This window comes from Cephus cinctus, unplaced genomic scaffold (genome assembly GCF_000341935.2).
Source record: "Cephus cinctus unplaced genomic scaffold, Ccin1 Ccin1_scaffold3082, whole genome shotgun sequence".
NCBI classification, from domain to species: domain Eukaryota; kingdom Metazoa; phylum Arthropoda; class Insecta; order Hymenoptera; family Cephidae; genus Cephus; species Cephus cinctus.
Genome location: NW_014334457.1, coordinates 162,454 through 179,622, shown reverse-complemented (window position 1 = coordinate 179,622; position 17,169 = coordinate 162,454). Strand labels below are relative to the sequence as shown.

Here is a 17,169-nt window from a genome sequence, read left to right as displayed (position 1 = left end):
TAAAAAGCTGAGAGAGCTGTGACTAGGGGAAAACCCTTGTTGACGTCGGAAAATATATGAGGGAACTATACTTGGCACTCCTGTGTATAGAATGGGATCCATTTTATCTTTTACATTAGTCACAATAAATGATTCGCGGATAAAGGGGGGCTGTACCTGATAAACCTGAATCTGTGGCTCAATGAGAAACTGGTTTTTCCATTTAACTATATCTGCTTCAACTTGGTTTTACAAGTGATTTTGGCATTTTAAGTGCTGACGGTTCACTGTTTCTTTTTTTAAGCCAAGGATACTGATGTACCATTTTCTTTTACTATTGCATAGTAAAACGTACGAGTCATTTTTAATATTGAAGCTTATCTCAATGTTCTGGGTGATCTTCAACAGATCTTACAGCATCTCGATTGTAATACTGACTTAAGATCTTTTTAACCGAGGCTTACCTATATAAAGATAGCCAGGACCTGTTTTCATCCTGGACGCTCAGAAGCACTTGCAGTCTTCCTGCAAATCTTCAGGGATACAGTGGAGACGTATAATCCTCGGTGTTCGAATTTTTAACTTTGAGAATGACGATATTTTGGATTTTATTCGTTCTCGGTGTGGTTACGTGTGGCGGAGCTGGTTTTGAAAATTTTCAATTGACGATCGATAACGGAATATTGAGAAGCGTTCGTAAAACGGGTCAAACAGACGAACTGGATTTATCTAATTGTGGAATAAAGGAAATTCATCCTGAAGCATTTCGGGAAGTGAATGTGAAAACTTTGAATCTGACGGGAAATTTATTAACGAATCTTCCCGGTGGAATTTTCGAAAATTTAAAAGATCTCGAATACCTATTCCTTGACAGGAATAATATTTCGAGTGTGGACGGTGCTTTTTCTGGTTTGAACAATTTGAAGTTATTGAACTTCTCCCAAAATAAAATAAAGGTGATGAATGGCGGTGAATTCTACGGGATTCCCAAAACCAGTGAAATCCTTATAAAAAATAACAGTCTGTGGACCATCAGTACAAGGATCTTCGAAAATCCTTTGAGTTTGAAAATAGAAAAAATAAAGGACGAAGATAGTAATAATTCGGATTGTCAACAAGATACATTTTGTTATCTGGAAAGCGAAACTTTCTTACAAAAGATAGGAATTGCTTTCAATCGCACTGCAGGACCTTCGCAGGAAATCAAACTGTGCATATTCAACGGAACCTTGGAAACAGTCGAAAATTTGGAAAAGGACGAAATTCCAAACGAAGGATGTAAAAGGATAACCGTTCATCCCATCGAAGGACGTTTGAATCTTCAAGGATACAATATAACGAGTTTCGCTTTGAACTGGTTCAAAATACATAATCTCGGTATTTATCAAATCGATTTATCGAACAACGCCATCGAAGAAATCACACAAGAACTACTGAACGATTTACCAAAAGACGTTGCCCTGGTGAATCTTGGGCATAACAGAATCAAGCAGATCAAGTATAAGACAATAAAAAATGAATTTATAAAATTTCTCTATTTTCACGCCAACTTTATTGAAAATATTGAAAATGGATCCTTCGGTGCTACGAAACTCTATGGTCTCTATTTGTCTCAAAATAAGTTGGTAGATCTGAGTTTCATATCGAGCCTCCCTGATACAATGGAAGAACTATATCTCTCACAGAATCAAATCCTGTACATTCCTGATGGAATTTTCCAAAATCAAGGAAAATTAAATCTTTTGAATCTCGCGAAAAATGATATAGTCGGTATACAGGATAATGCATTTCGTGGTCTAATATCCTTGAAGAATCTCAAATTGGCGTTCAATAAAATCACAAGGTTGGAAGCTGGATTCTCGAAGGACCTGGTGAAACTGAAGACACTCGACTGCAATGACAATTTCATATCAGTCATCGAGAAGAATTCATTGAAGGATGCCAGAAATCTCCGGGACCTTTTACTTGTCAGAAACAAGATAACAGGATACGAAAAGGATTCTTTAGCCGAACTGCCTAAATCTTTGATCTTTCTTAATCTCAATGAAAATTTGTTAGAAATTCTTGATTCGTATACATTCAGCAGCGTACCAGGATTGCAAATCCTTTTACTCGAGGGAAATCGTATATCGGACATTCGACCAGGAGCGTTAAGAAACTTGAATAATTTGACGTTGCTGAATATTTCGAAGAATCCTTTAAAGCAGCTCAATAACGGATCTCTTTTTGGACTTTCGATCAACCCCCCCACTTCTTTATATATACATGATAACGTCCTCGAGCAGATCCAAGGCGGTATTTTTGATGATCTTTGAGAGAGAAAATAATATGCATACTATTTAACCTAGCCTAAGCCAACCTAGTGTAACCGAAAATAACCCGAATATAAAGAAACCTAACCTAACCGACCTCGCCTTTCCATTCGAAATTTGACCACATCCTAGTTAATATCACTAGCTGCATCTACAAAAAGGAAATTTCATATAAATTTTGAAACTTTCTCTCAACTTAAAAAGGCACCCATCTGAATATTCGTTGTTGACAAATAAAAAGAGAGTAAATTAAAAAGTTTAAGTTCGAGTTTCAAAATGATCGGGTTTGCCTTGATCTTTCAAAATTGATTAAATGTTCGTTAAAACGATCGTAATATCCATCTACGTGACCATTGGCGACTTGTACAGTTACAAAAAAAGTAAAAAAGTAATTTTCTTTTTGTTGTCTCCCAAGAATTTACCGTTTTTGAAGGAGCCAGTAACCATGATAATAATCGTGGCATTGACACTGACTCTAGTAATTTTTTTAACGTAACAACCTTACGGTACCCACCATGCATATATGTGCTCATGTGTGTACGCACCTTTAAAATAACTTCAAATAATTCTACATCGTCGGTCCTTCACTTTTATCTGCCATGCATCTTCCTCATAGCAAAAATAAAGTAAATTTGTTGTACCGACGGAGTTTTGAGGAAAAAATTAGTGACATTTCACCAGCAGGCTGCTTGTTATTTTATTGATCTATTGATATATAAAATCGGCACTTCCAGAGGTTAAAGGTCACTCTACCGTTCACCGTAGTGAAAGAAATCAAAGTGAAAGATTCAACTCGTTATGCGGAGAAAGGTACGATATTCGAGAGCAATGGATCTGGGTCGAATTGGGCCCACCTATATTCCATGAGAAACGAAAAGAATATATGGAGAAGGTAGGAGGGCGAGGGGAAGGGAAGATAACCCCAAAGGAATCTTCAAGATGTCAGAAAGAAAGAATGCTGATCGGCCTAATGCATTCTTTTCCTAATATTAGTCACACTGTGTCCTTTCACTTGCGTGGGTACTTAGATAGGACAATAATAACATCACACTAAAAACAAAAGAGTCACGGATTAACGTAACCATTTCACTTTCGATTGTAGGTATTGAATAAAATTATTATTTTTATTTTGACATTGCCAATGGATACAAGGAGAAGTTTGATTAGATTCAATTAACTGAACGAAGGACTGCGCATCCTGAAGAATCAAACGTGCTCTTTGGAATATATTGGATTCTTGCTAAGAATTTTCTTAAGACTGCTAACGAGCAGTCCGATGTATATAATTTACATAACACGTGTATTATTCCGCGGAATTTTTTTGTTCCTGCATCTTCAGCTATAATTGGACACTACTACATGATACAGTACATTGTAGATATTATAGTGATATTATTAAGCACGTGATTACAATGATTCTCACGTATAGCGGTTTTATTCTTTTGGAAAACAGTAAAACAATTATGTTGAACATAAAGATACCGTCTGGAGGACTGTTTAAAGATAAATTTGTATACGGAACACAAAGCAAATAATAAATAGCAGATTATGCAAATCTTTTAACTGTTAGATTCTCGCATAATAGACAAATTGATTATTGTCTCTGAACGGTCTATCGAAATTTATACTCGCATGATTTCGGAGTTGTCTAGGCGTGGGACAATTGTCGCGAGCGAAAGCAGCTTGGATCGCATTGGAAACCAAAAGCAGTCGTTCTTTATTCAATTCGAAATTCGAGAGCTCTTGCAAAATTCACGCTCACGGTATTTCTTAAGCAGCAAAACTTGAAGCAGCTTCTCGTATTACATTACGAGACATCGTGTCATATGAGATTGTCGTAGCGTATATTTCGCACGATGCAAACGCACATGTAGGATAACGAACAGACATACGTATATATATACAAAATGGGAGAAAGAAACACGTGTGTTGCATTGGCATTAGAGATTTGCAGGGTTAGCACGAAGGTTTAACTATGGACTGGTAGGCTTTGATTTGATAAAATAATATATTTTGTTACAGTGGCTATGTTTTCACCGGGAACAAAATTGGAGAACCGAAATACTTATATTGTATATCTGCTTAATTTTAAACTATAAACGGAGGTACAATAACGTACTTCAACTCTTTTTTGACGCCGATGGGAAAATAGCCAGTGTCGTCTTACTAAGACATGGTATAAGAATCGCATTATAGTAAGTGTTTCAATTGTTAATGGTAAATCAGTGTACAAACAGAAGTTAAGGGAATCTTGTTGATATAAATTAACGATGTATGAACGTACGAGAGACTTAAGGGAATCGCTGCTCTTTTGGTAAGTAAATGAAAAATATGTGGAATCATTGCACGTAATAAGATGCGTTTTACATCATTAGTTCTTTGTATAACCATAGTTTGTTTACTGTTACAAATACTTACTTACTTTGGAAAAATGTAAAAAATACTATAAGGGTTTTCGTGGTGTAGTGGTTATCACATCCGCCTAACACGCGGAAGGTCCCCGGTTCGATCCCGGGCGAAAACATAATTTTTAACTTTTGCTATATTTAACATTAATTCAGCGAGTCACATACTGGGTAAATTCTGTACATAACTTAGTAATGATGGATGTTTGTTCGGCATATTTAGAATGATTTTATTTTAATAACAATACTTCGTCATTAAGAAAAAATGATAATATACAATTTTATATTTTTGCAAAATCAAAATAATAGTTTATCTCCTTGATACGTTATGTCTGGTATTTTTATTATTACGGTGAAATAGCCAATAATAAAATTTATAAATTTGAATTAAATGCTGTGCTACGTCGGTAAGTTTCATAGAGCTTCAGAATGTCTACGCGTGACTGTGATGGCAGCAGTGTTGTACTTAGTACGAAAATCAGCTGGATGTGGCTGGATGTCGTAATCGTTTGTGATTCTTCCAGATTATAAGGAGACATTTTTGCGTTTTGAATAAGAAGAGGAGTAACAAAAAACAAAAATGATTACCGCAACCTTCTGGATTCCGAAAAGTATGTCAGAAAAAGTTTTAATGTTAGTAATACTTAACCTAATTAATTTTAACCTCATTTAACTTTGCAGCACCTGTAAAGAAAGTTCTTATGAAATTTTGCGAATCATCACCTGATATCGTTTTTGGTGCTGCTCACGCTTTTGTTGGGTTGGCTTTATTGGGTTATGCATTCACCAAGACTGGTTTCAACCCGGAGGCGTTCACGAAAAAATACAGGATGTATAATATCGGTAGGTAATATTTTGGATTACATAATAACTTACGTTGCATGTATAATGTTTATATTTGTTAAATTGGTTAGTAACATGAATAATTGCATATAGCATTTTTCAATTGATTTATTTTCCAACTGCTTCAGATTAAATGAACCAAATTGCAAAAAAAATACAAAAGTATCAAGTAACAGTTTTTGAATTTTATTACAGTTATAAGACCAGATGATCCAAGGGTTCAGAAAATAAAACATGTCAGTGGTCTAGATGTCAAGAAATAAAAACAATTATCAATGTAGTAAGTTTAATAAATGAGTTACCAAATCTTACTTATTGCGTATTTAGTTTATAATAACACGAAATGTACTGAAAGTCACTCAGATCATCTATCCAGAATGATTATTTACTGATGAATTGTTTTATGATTTATTAATGAGACATAGTCATGCTCGCAATACTAGCAATAAATTATGGAATGTATCCTGAGGTAGAAATAACATAATAAATATACAACTTTTTATGAGATTTATAACATAAAACTATCTTAGATACAGAGAAAATCATAGAAGATTGTGTCAAAAGCTACACACAATATAAACGTTTAAGGTTTTGATGTTTTGACGTCAGAATAAAATTTTTATAAAATTATGTAATTTTATGTAATACCAAAGACCCTGTGGTATTTAAAAATGGCGATGAACCATAGAATAGAGTTAATCAAACATGAATGAATATATTGTTAGTTAAATGATTTAGATACAAAAATATTCTTTTTAATTGATCAATTGTGCAACATTAAACCACAAATATACTACAGACGTCTTTGCTTAAAGCTCATTTGTATTATGATACAGTGATAGCCATGCAATAGAGGTTTTTTAGATTATTGCATTACAGAAATGTAGACCCATGGATATTATATTACCAAAATAAAATAAAGGCAAACACGCGATATTAATATTAAGGGAAATATCGACAGGGAGAAGAATATAATGACACAGTAGTGTAGAAAATCTTATAAAAGAATCAAAATGAACCTTTATTTATAGAGAACTCAAGATAGCATTCGCCACTGCAAAGTACCACCACTCCTAATGAATAAAAAAAAATACAAGCAAAATATTACATTTTCATATACATCTGTACACAAAATACTATTGATAAATTGAATTTTTGTTTAACTGAACTCTTCTCCACAGTACATTGTAAATAAGCTGTAAGCAAAATGAAATTTTGAGTATGTGCATCAATTCTTTAAAAAAGAATATTTATTCTGCAATAGAAAAATTCGCCTAACCTTACACTCTGTATGCAATATGGACGCGCAATGAGAAACATTAAGTTAAATTGGGTCGTTACATCACAAGAGTTATTCGTCCGAAATGAATTGCGTGTCTAAGGTGTCACGCAATAGCGTTGCTTGATTACAAATCCACTCTAAGTCCGCTTCTTGCAGGCTACACTATGCATTTGCAAGAATCCATAAAGTTGAGATTCGCCCCGTATTGCTTTGCAATATATACAAACAAGAGGCAATACTTTGTAAATCTGTTTATGTCCAAAATCTCTATAGTAAAAAAAAATCCTAAAAACTGTAGTTTAACAAGAGCGTGACGTCGATAACTCATAAAGACTCCGCATAGAGTAGAAATGGCAAACGTACTTGCAATAAGCATAGTGTGCCCTAATACTCACTACAGTAAGTCATTCAATCCCCCAAAAAACACTTACGTGTAAAAAACTACGCCAAGTACAGGATTGCTTTGAATTCCTCTAACAAAAAGTATTGATACCATCTCAATACGCCCTGATCTCGTACACTAATCGTATTGAACTTGGTGGCAATCGCTTCAGAACCTTCAATTCCTATAGTGAATGTATCAATAACTTTTCCTCATATATAGCGGGTCATAAGATATTTTGTTCCAAACACAGGTATAAGGAGTTGACTCGAGTAAAGAGTCTCGGCGCGCTGCGCCCTGTACAGCCGGTTGCCTGTACTTGGCGCGAGACTCGACCGAGTCTCTTGATAAAACGCTCAGAGAGTCAGAAAATCGTAAATTGAAAGTTTACTCCAATGAGTATTGCATACGCAGAATTATTTGAAGCACTTTTTGTGTACAAATCCGAAAGGACCAATAATGTATTACGCTGCTATTGCAAGGTATTTATATAAGTCAAAAGACTGTTCGGAAGTGGGTAGAACGATAAAAAGCGATAAATAATATGAATGACTTGCTTAATCAAGAATAAAATATCGTTGACATTCATTGGAACAATCCACTATTAACACCGCGCAAAGGACAATCGCTGACGATAAAGAAACCAAAGGTGAGTCTGATAACTATGAAATTGACCAAACGAGCATAACATTGCATAGCAAGGCATTAATCTGTAAAACTCTTTGTTCATAGATGAATATAGCGAAAAGCGCATGACATGGGCTCCCGACAATATCGACCATGATTGGAGCAATCATGTCTTTATCGAAGAATCGTCTTCCTGTACAAGACTCTCTGCACAGAAATGTTGGTATGTACCTGGCCCTCGGACACTACAGCACATATGGTTTTCATTTTCGAGTTAATTTTTTGCAGATGTCGATGCCGATGCTCTTGATTTTATAAAAACTATAATTAATCAACCTCATACAAAGGTAGAATAAGGTTTTAAATCCCTTCATACGCAATGACTGTACCAAGTCTGTCAGGAAAAATGAAAAGTGACACAGATATTTGAATCTGCAATAATCGATAAGAGTCTCTAACCATATTCGTGTTGAGTCGCTGCTCGCTAATGCGTGAGAGTGAAAATTTCAAATAGAATAAAAAAACAGTGCCAATCCCTGTGGCAGATACCCAAACAGTAACATGCAGTTCTTCGCTATTCTATTCGTTTAGATCATACTGTTTCAATGAAATATATGGCAACTTTATTTAAATAGTCTACGCATACGAGGTTTCTATTACTCCCAATTCAGAGACTGGGTATTTCATGTGTATTTCAAATCTGCTTATTATTCTGTTCTGTTTGTGTTATATGTAACTACCGACAGCGATATTTAGTTATCAAATGGCGTACTATAACAGTTCTATCTATATGAACTTGATACCTCTTTTGTGTTTTAAGTTTAGATTGAACATTCAGTACGATTGATGTTATTTTAATAATAACAATTCTACACAGTTCTGGGTGTTTGACACCCAAGCTATTCTAGCGAAGAGTTAAAAATAAATGCGTCCTTCATTGTGGATTTTATCAAGGAATAATTTTTTTTAACTCCTAAAATAAATATGTACCTACAAGGGAGAAGCTGTCGCTTTTTCGATGGTTTGAATTATTGGAATTTTTTGTACCATTGTATCTAGGAAATTTGTGGCGCACAATCGTGTTGCGTGCCTGCTATCTGGAAATAGTGTTACACCCCTTGCATAGTATATATTCTGTTGACCTCACCACGATAAATCTGACATAGAAAAAGAAAAGAGAGAACAAATACTCGTACACTGAATGGGACCCGCTGAGAATATCCTGTATAAAAACGCTTATTATACGCGCTCAGGGACTTTTTGGAAAAATCAAAGAAATTTTTCTTTCTTCTTTTTTGTACTACACTATTCTTGTGTGGATGTGCTAATTACTAATCCCAGGCTTCTAACCTTTACTAATAACTATGGTCTTTTTTGTGATCGAGTGAATTTGGCATTCTTTTTTCGAAATCCATATTTTATGAAGTTCTTACGTCACATGGTTTCTTTATAAGTTTTATATTCCTAGAAACTTTCTTCGTGGATATTATTGAATAATTTTTACTTTCTGACATTACGTCTATAAAGTATTAGAATTAACAAAAATCATGTGCAAGTAACGATAAACTTATGACAAATTGTCAACCATTTTTTTCTTCAAAGATAATATTTGTTTGACTTTTTCTTTAAATTTTTGCTTTTAGATGTGTAAATTGGTATGATCCGCCAATTTGAAAGTACGGCGAAACTTGGAATATTCTTACAAGAATTCTTAAGAAATTATAAAACATCATCAATGGAGAGTTCCCGCGGGGATACCAAAGTTCACTTAATATTCCGAAAAAATGTCCCATAAAATAAAGGTACGGTCCAAGTAGAATTTGGATTTTATCATAAAAAGGTGCCACTAGTGGTTTCCCACACCTATTGTGGTCGGGCCGGGTTAACACAATCATAAGAGGGTTGTTTCTTTGATGGGTTTCAAGTGTAACACCCCGTGGGCTTTTTGCACCCCATAGACCCTAAACACTATAGAATAGCGCAATCATATCCGAAATTACAGTTTATATATACCATGCCCTGGAAATTATGTGAGAAAATGGAAAGATAAAAAACAAAAAAACGAGGGTTAAAAGGCCATGTCAAAATTTCTTTAGAAATTCATATGATATTCAGTGAACTAGAACGCCATAAATGATAAGTGACATATTTCTTTTCTTTCATCATTTCTTACTTGACAACTAAAAAAAACTTAATAGTTTATTTTCAATAAAAAGTCATAATTACATCATAAATAATTAGAATCAAGAGCGTCAATCATCCCTTCATTCTTATTATTCCTTTGTCCTTTTTATCCTCAATTATTACCACGAATCCTTTTTTTTACTCGATGCTTGTTTTTCCTTTTTCGGTAACCCTATGAAAAATTCCCACGAATCTTCACGCAAGTCCTCCTGTGATCTATGACATCACGAAGGACTACGAATTTTCCCAAGGGACGTCCAAGAGAGTTTACTCGATGATTTTCGCATAAAGGAAAAACGAGGGGACACCAATAGACGGTGGACGCTTTGTAAAATAAGCCCTAGGATTTCCGTAAATTTCAAGAGGTTCCCTATATTACCATATTATGTATGAAGCTATAGTAGTAGTGGTCACGTGATACTATGGCATAGTTGGATACGTAATATTTTCCAGAAGGTTACTCAACCTACTGAAGAATGGGAAACCGACGCAATTCTTTTGCATACTGATTAGTGATTAGTTGATTATACTTCTTGATATTCATAGTTTCATATTGACTTTTCATACGCTTATAATTACAGCCAACTGTAATTCTACAGAGCTCGTCAAAAAGAGTCCAGCGATCCTTTAATAATAAAAAAATTAATAAATCCGGTCTTTCTGTCTTTTACAAGATATATCTTAATTATAGGATATACTTATATGCGACAAATAATAAATTTCGATCCTTTCGACGACGTATGCTTTGCTTGTACGATATATGAGGTCGCGTGCCGTTGGATTTGCATGTTAATTTTTTGTTCAGTTTAGATATACACATGGTTTATAATACAATACAGGCTGTTTCAAAAATGTTGAATATTCTGGTGATATAATATCCAATCCTTTCAGTAATATTTTAATTAACTATATATTTATATAGTTTATATCTGGATTGACTTATTACGCTGAATTTATTAGCTATTTATACAGCTGTTTCAAATTATACATTCGTACGCTCATTAACATCGAGGTCGTTCTACGGGACGTTGCAAAAAGGCTAGTCGTTCGTTTGATGAAATGACGAATTAGCGGTAGCCCGTTTAAGGGAGCTCAGTGGTACTCAACCGATGAAAACGTTATAGGGATATGCTTTTTATTAGAATTTAGTTGCAAGGAGTATTAAAAGAATTTTTTTTTTTCTTAATTGAATTTTTGTCAAATTTTCTATAATTATTTATCAGGTGATATTTTTGGTTCGTAGACTTATTGTTTATTTGATCGAAATAACGACTTCCTTTCACATATGCATTGTATTAGCAATGGGAATGGAGTTAAGGCGAATTTATGTTTTCAATTTTTTTTTCGTTGTGAGTGAAACGTAATTTTCTCTCAAAATATACTAGATTATCGGAAAACTTGGAAACCTTTTTACGAGGTACCTTAATAATGGTAATAGTATACCGTTGGCATTTATGTTGAATTTATCCAGGACTCTTTTTTACGATTCGGTATAAACGAATCTTAGGATTTTCGAAATACCTCAACCATTGTTCTTCAGACTTCGAATTCGTTTTACGAGCGACTTCATTACCGTACCGTATATAGGATTATGCAAATAAATCTTGAATATCTGTATTTCATTGCGGCGGTGTGAAGAAAACCTAATGATAAGAATATGTACCTTATTCAAAGCATACTCAATGAAATGTAAAAATTACTTGACGTATACAATCTGGTCCGTATTATACATAACATACTATATATGTATATGTTTATTCATGCGAAAAATGCGATTAAGTGTGAAGGCGGCATAAGGATGCTCCTTTGCTTGAAAATAGTGTGTACTATTCACCAGCTTCAGTTTATGTTAGGTTACATACAGAATATATCTTTTTCTCAATCAATATGGAGAATCTTGAAGATATAAGAAATTTACATATCAAAATGTCATTTGGTGTGAGGATAGCTTTATTTTATTTCACAACAGCCTTATCCTTGTAATTATTTGTATTCCCCATGTAATCCTATCATAACAAACATTACGCAGTGTGAAGGTATCTTAAACTATATAACTTTTTCAAGCATTATACTCTTTAAACGAAGAATTTCACTGTAGTAAAAATTATTGTGCATACGATTTAGTGTGAAGTCGCTTTAAGATTTTAGTATCATTGCTTCACGTAGCACATGTTTCTTAGGATGGAAAATCCTCAAGACCCCATCATCTTGATAGGTACTCGTGCACATATATATAGACCAGTACTTATCCTTTAAGAGGCTCGGTGTGAAGGCATCTTCACGTTAAGTGCTAATGCCGTACATATATCCGCATATGCACATTTCTTGCTTTTAGCTCAGAATTGAATTTGTTTCCTAATACAAAAAGTAACGAATCCTTCACACCAAATTAAAACTATATCCCAATCGTGAAAACCATTTAATGTAAGCTTTTTATATCTCCAGTGCTTGTTCGATAACAATCACGCAAGGGGTAAACATTTTATTTTATTATTAAAAAAAATTATATTATCCGTTGTGAATACCCCTTAAATCTGACCCTCACTTAAAGTGGAACTCACACCACTTGAAACTCACTACCCCAGATCGTACCGACCCCTTTTACCTTCTATACTAATCCGTCGACAGTAGTACCTACTCGTACTAACCATTCGACGATATTTTGGTGTGGATAGTCCCTTAAAGCTGGGCACCCACCTTACCGCGCAGGATCGTAGGATCTCCGTAGGTCCCTATGTAAGCCGTATCGCGTACACTCACAGTACTGCTACGTTACCGTGTACGTATCTACTCTACTGCCATGTATAGTGTACGCGTCTATAGTACTGTAGGTATGCAGTATAGTACAGTATTATATAGCACAGTATAGCAGCATAGGGAACTACGGGAATCGGAGCAGCTCCGTGTATTCTAGCCAGTAGCGTAGCAGTCGTAGTCACGGCCCGCTCGAGTGCACATCGACCTGGTGTTTCCTCGTGGGGAAAAAAAGAAAGATTCGTCGAGGTTATTGTTTTTCGGTTTTTACAAATTTGGATTTTTTTGTTATTATATATTCGTCAAGATTGTATTACCGTGCTTTGATTGGAAACACGTTGGTCGTGTATGTCATAATCCGTGAGCTTTTCTCTGTATCATTCGAATAATCAACAGGGTTCCAGGGATAAACAAATTTTGGAATTCGTGCCCCCGAGTGAAGTTTTTTTGATTCCTCTTACCGAGGTGGGGATAATTTTTTTAAGTTGATCTTTTCTATTTTTTTTTTTCGTATCCTTAACTCACTACAAGCATGTCTGTTGCAGCGGTGTGCGTGTGCGTGCTTCCGTACGTGTGTGAGCCTCTTTTGGACGGCGTGTGATACACTACATAAAAAAAGGACCTTTTTGGGTCCTTTAAAAGCGGCACGGTGCATGTCTCAAATTCGGCAGCCATTCGTTTCGTCACGTAAAGAACTGTCTACGTCCCTGAGGTGAGTTCGAATAATATTTTTTTTTTATTACTCTTGCAGCACCGATGTAATTTTCTTTTTCATTAAGATTGTACAAAAATCTCTTAAGTCTTTTCAATTTTGGAAAGAATGACTTGAATATAAATTTTGGATAATCTGAGTAAAACGTTTTGAGAAGGGATACCAGCCGCAGGTTTTTCTAAGAAAAAGTTTTTTTCTTCGTCAATGTATTTCTTGTTTTTTGATATCGTTTTTCTGCAATCAAAAGAATTTACAATCAACGGCTCAATGTTTACTGTAGCAAGTTTCTTTGACACGCGGAAATTCTCCTTCGAATTTCATAAAATTTCCTCGTTTCTTTTTCTCGTCAACCCTGTCACCGTCTCAGATACAGATTCTTTTATTTTCATTTTTGCCTGCCTTTATCGCACGATCGGTTATTCATATGACGAAATACACGAACAAATTTAAGCTCTCGTTATCGTTATTAATTGATATTTTATAAGACTGAGATTCTTTATTTTTTATTGTAGTCCATGACATCGTTACGAGAATATGATTAATTGCTCGATTCGTTTATCATTCATGAAACACTTAACGAGCGTGATACGTGTTTGGCACACTCGGATTACGATACATTTAACATTTACTTATTTTTGTAGAGATTTTCATATTGACCTAGTTTAACAATTTTCGAAAAACGTTTGTTTTTCGTAAAAACTATGTTTCCGGATGGTCCAGCTGCCCTTACAAATATCCCAATAATATATGATTACCTTAAAGTTTATATTTTATCAAATTAATTAGTTGTCAGAAGGACCCGCATTTTGACAGACGCGATACTCGTTCAATTCCTTGTGTAATATTACATGGACGTATTGTTGAAAATTTGGACTATTTAATTCAACGTAAACCGGGTATAAATAATTAAAGTGGGACTTCGATAACTCGAACTTCTATAAGTCAAAAACCTCTTTAAGGGTATGAATTTTCGAATTTTTTACTTTTATAACTTGAAAACCCAGATGGGGCGTAACTACGATAACTCGAAGCACATTTCGTTCCCCTTGAGATTCGAGTTATCGAAGTTCCACTGTATTATATTTGAAGTCAATGGTAAAGTTATTACTTGAAGAGGAGAAAAAATAATGTACGGAATTAATACAAATAAACGTTATAGCTATATTTTCATTTAAAAGTTACACTTTAACATCCTTTAACACGCGTACAGGCTGTTTAATATTTTACGATAAATATATACTCTATCATGTCAGTTCAAATCCATGAAAGAATAATTCAGTCTTTCTCAAGCGCAATACACAAGGATGATCAAGGCTATCAGTTATGGGAGAGCGTAGCGCGAATAAATCCTTTTATCCCAGGACTTGCTGCCTGGCAGGACATTCTCGAGCGGATCCTTAACCGGCAATTCGATATCCCTTCGTAAATCCAATCAAGAATAACGAAGGAGTTTCACAAGGAAGGGATGCTTAAATTTATAATAAATCCATTTATACCTATTATTTGTCACGCTAATCTTTCCTATTTTTTTGTCCCCTTTACTCGACAATATTTTTACCAAAGAACCCGATCGTACAGGTTGGTACTTGATAGTAAGAAAACAAGATTTCTCTCTTTTTTTCGTTTAAATTTCATCCATGAAGTTCAACTAATACGCCAATGCATATTTTCAAAATAAATTCTTATCGTCTTCAATGCATTATGGAAACGCTCTATACGTTCTTCGAGCACTCTAGGGAGTTTTCGTTTATCGGACTTCCCAGGCTGTACCAGTATATATGAATAATGATCACTCGATCCCTTTGTTACGTAAAGACTCCTGATACTAGCTTAGGTCAAGTCTGAGGTTGCGCACGAGGAGGTTACGTTCTTTGAGTGCTTTTGAATCTATGCCAAGTCTCAAGTTACTGTATATGAATATACAGAGATAATGCTCGAGCCGTTGGTCAACTTGTTGCACTTTAACGATAGGATCGAGAAACTATCCCTAGACCCTCTATATTTCTATTCTCGAGGTTAAGTTCAATAAGTATTTCTGGATCTGTGCCAAGTCTAGGCACTCTCTCTATATCTGTATATGTATATACGGACAATGAAACAGCTGTTACTGTACTTGTTGCACAGGAAACGTATTCTGTCTCTCGCGCGTGCTTCTCTCAATGTAATGTTAAAGGGCTCGTTAAGACTTCGAGTCTCTTTGAGAATTACTTGGAAATCGAAAAGAAGCACCTTTTACATCACGCCAATCTTTATTTCCGCCAATGCTTCTACTGACCTTGATTAATTCATGGCCCTGGAGTATAATTTTTCGCATCGGTCAGGCACGTTATTTCAAACACGAATGTTTGTTATACGACGTAAATGATAATTTTGAAGTTTACGTTTGTTCGCTTTCCTTTCTCGTATGCATCATTATTCGATTACCTTTTCAATATTACCAATTACAGCGCGACGTGCTTTTACCGAGAAATGCCCGGAGATTCGATAATCGCGAGTAAATTTTTATTCATGGAAAATCTCACGGCTCAGTCAAACCATTGGTCGGTACATGCGCGCGATATTGGTTTATCTGAATAATTCAAAAAGGCGTCGGTACAATGAATTTATCCTGTGAATAATAAATCTCCTTCGGTCATACGGCATGACACTTTATTCAACCCCTTTTTTTTTTTGTACGATAAAACGATAATTTCATTCCGCCCTTGTATAATAATTGCAAACCTATGCTCGACAGGATAATCGATGCGTCTGAACCAACGATCGTGTTCCTGCTTAAGGCTTAATAAAAACAAATTTACCATTGTTAGTATTTTAACCTATAAACGTGATATCAGTGATAGTCGTGGAATTCTATAAGGTTAATAGCGTTTATATCACGTATCCAGGGAGCAGTTTGCTTCCCTTGTATTATCATGCACGCGAGGAGTATTGATAGCAGCTCCGTGGGGCCAGTGGTAAGTGTATAAGCATGGGTATGATAATGGAGTGGGCATATGCGGGGGTGTCGTAAAGTCCGTAACCGCGCAAGGTGTCCTGACGCCCTATTTGACCACCCTCAACTATTGACGTTTAACTCGCTACTGTGTATCAACTGCATTCCACATCATATAATAATATATTGTACCAGAGCAACACGCGCGCGACGAAAGACAGCAGAGCGCCGCAGCCTTCTGAAAAAATGGTGTTTCGTAATGCAAATCTATCGGAGAAAGATACAATTTATATACCGGGTACAGTCATTTATTACGAACCTCGTAATCGTTGACCAACGCCAATCGAAATTTCCCTGAAGCTGTTGACCCATTTTTCAAACTGCACTTTCGCACTCGATTGTATGAATTTTTTTTTTTCTTTTGGATATCAATTTTTTCGCCTTTCGATCGTTCGTTTTTTCTCTATCCCCTTGTGACTTTTTACGGTACGTGTTGCTTGTGTTATATGATTTTTATTTCGTCAATTGGCTACTGATCGATATGAACTTTTTACGATTGTATTGGTCGTCGTTAATCGATCTCATCGTTATTTCGAGCTTGTCAATTTTAGGTACTGCACTTATTTACTTTATGACTGCTATTCTGTTTTTCACTTTCGTTATCTTCGAACTTGCGTTTTACGTCCTACCACTGGTGTGTTGAATTTTCCTCGTTTCTTTTTTTTTTTTTTTTTTTTTTTTTTTTTTTTCCCTTTTT

The 17,169-nt window shown here is 35.2% G+C and overlaps 2 protein-coding genes and 1 non-coding gene across 8 annotated transcripts in view; all 3 read left to right on the top strand.

The window, feature by feature from the left end:
* Window positions 1-457: 457 nt before the first annotated feature.
* On the top strand, window positions 458-2,387 carry LOC107274422 (slit homolog 1 protein). Its single transcript, XM_015753558.2, has one exon. It carries the CDS (start codon window positions 570-572, stop codon window positions 2,292-2,294), a length of 1,725 nt encoding a protein of 574 aa, XP_015609044.1. The 5' UTR covers window positions 458-569; the 3' UTR covers window positions 2,295-2,387.
* Window positions 2,388-4,742: 2,355 nt separating this feature from the next.
* Trnav-aac lies at window positions 4,743-4,815 on the top strand. Its single transcript has one exon. It is a non-coding gene; the product is annotated as a tRNA-Val (tRNA).
* A 2,741-nt stretch (window positions 4,816-7,556) lies between these two features.
* LOC107274397 (dexamethasone-induced Ras-related protein 1) overlaps window positions 7,557-17,169 on the top strand; it is a 27,783-nt gene continuing 18,170 nt past the window's right edge. The window contains exons 1-4 of one of the 6 annotated variants that reach the window (XM_025091686.1): window positions 7,559-7,685; window positions 7,770-7,852; window positions 7,936-8,053; window positions 13,314-13,480. The gene's annotated coding sequence lies outside the window, so the exon portion shown is untranslated. Of the gene's footprint in view, window positions 7,853-7,935; window positions 8,054-12,862; window positions 13,234-13,313; window positions 13,481-17,169 lie in introns of those variants that run through there. The other 5 variants (XM_025091684.1, XM_025091687.1, XM_025091683.1 and 2 more) reach the window with 5 other exon arrangements.

Excerpts from the sequence above, each read along its gene's own strand:
- LOC107274422 (XM_015753558.2), top strand. The coding sequence starts at position 570 with ATGACGATATTTTGGATTTTATTCGTTCTCGGTGTGGTTACGTGTGGC.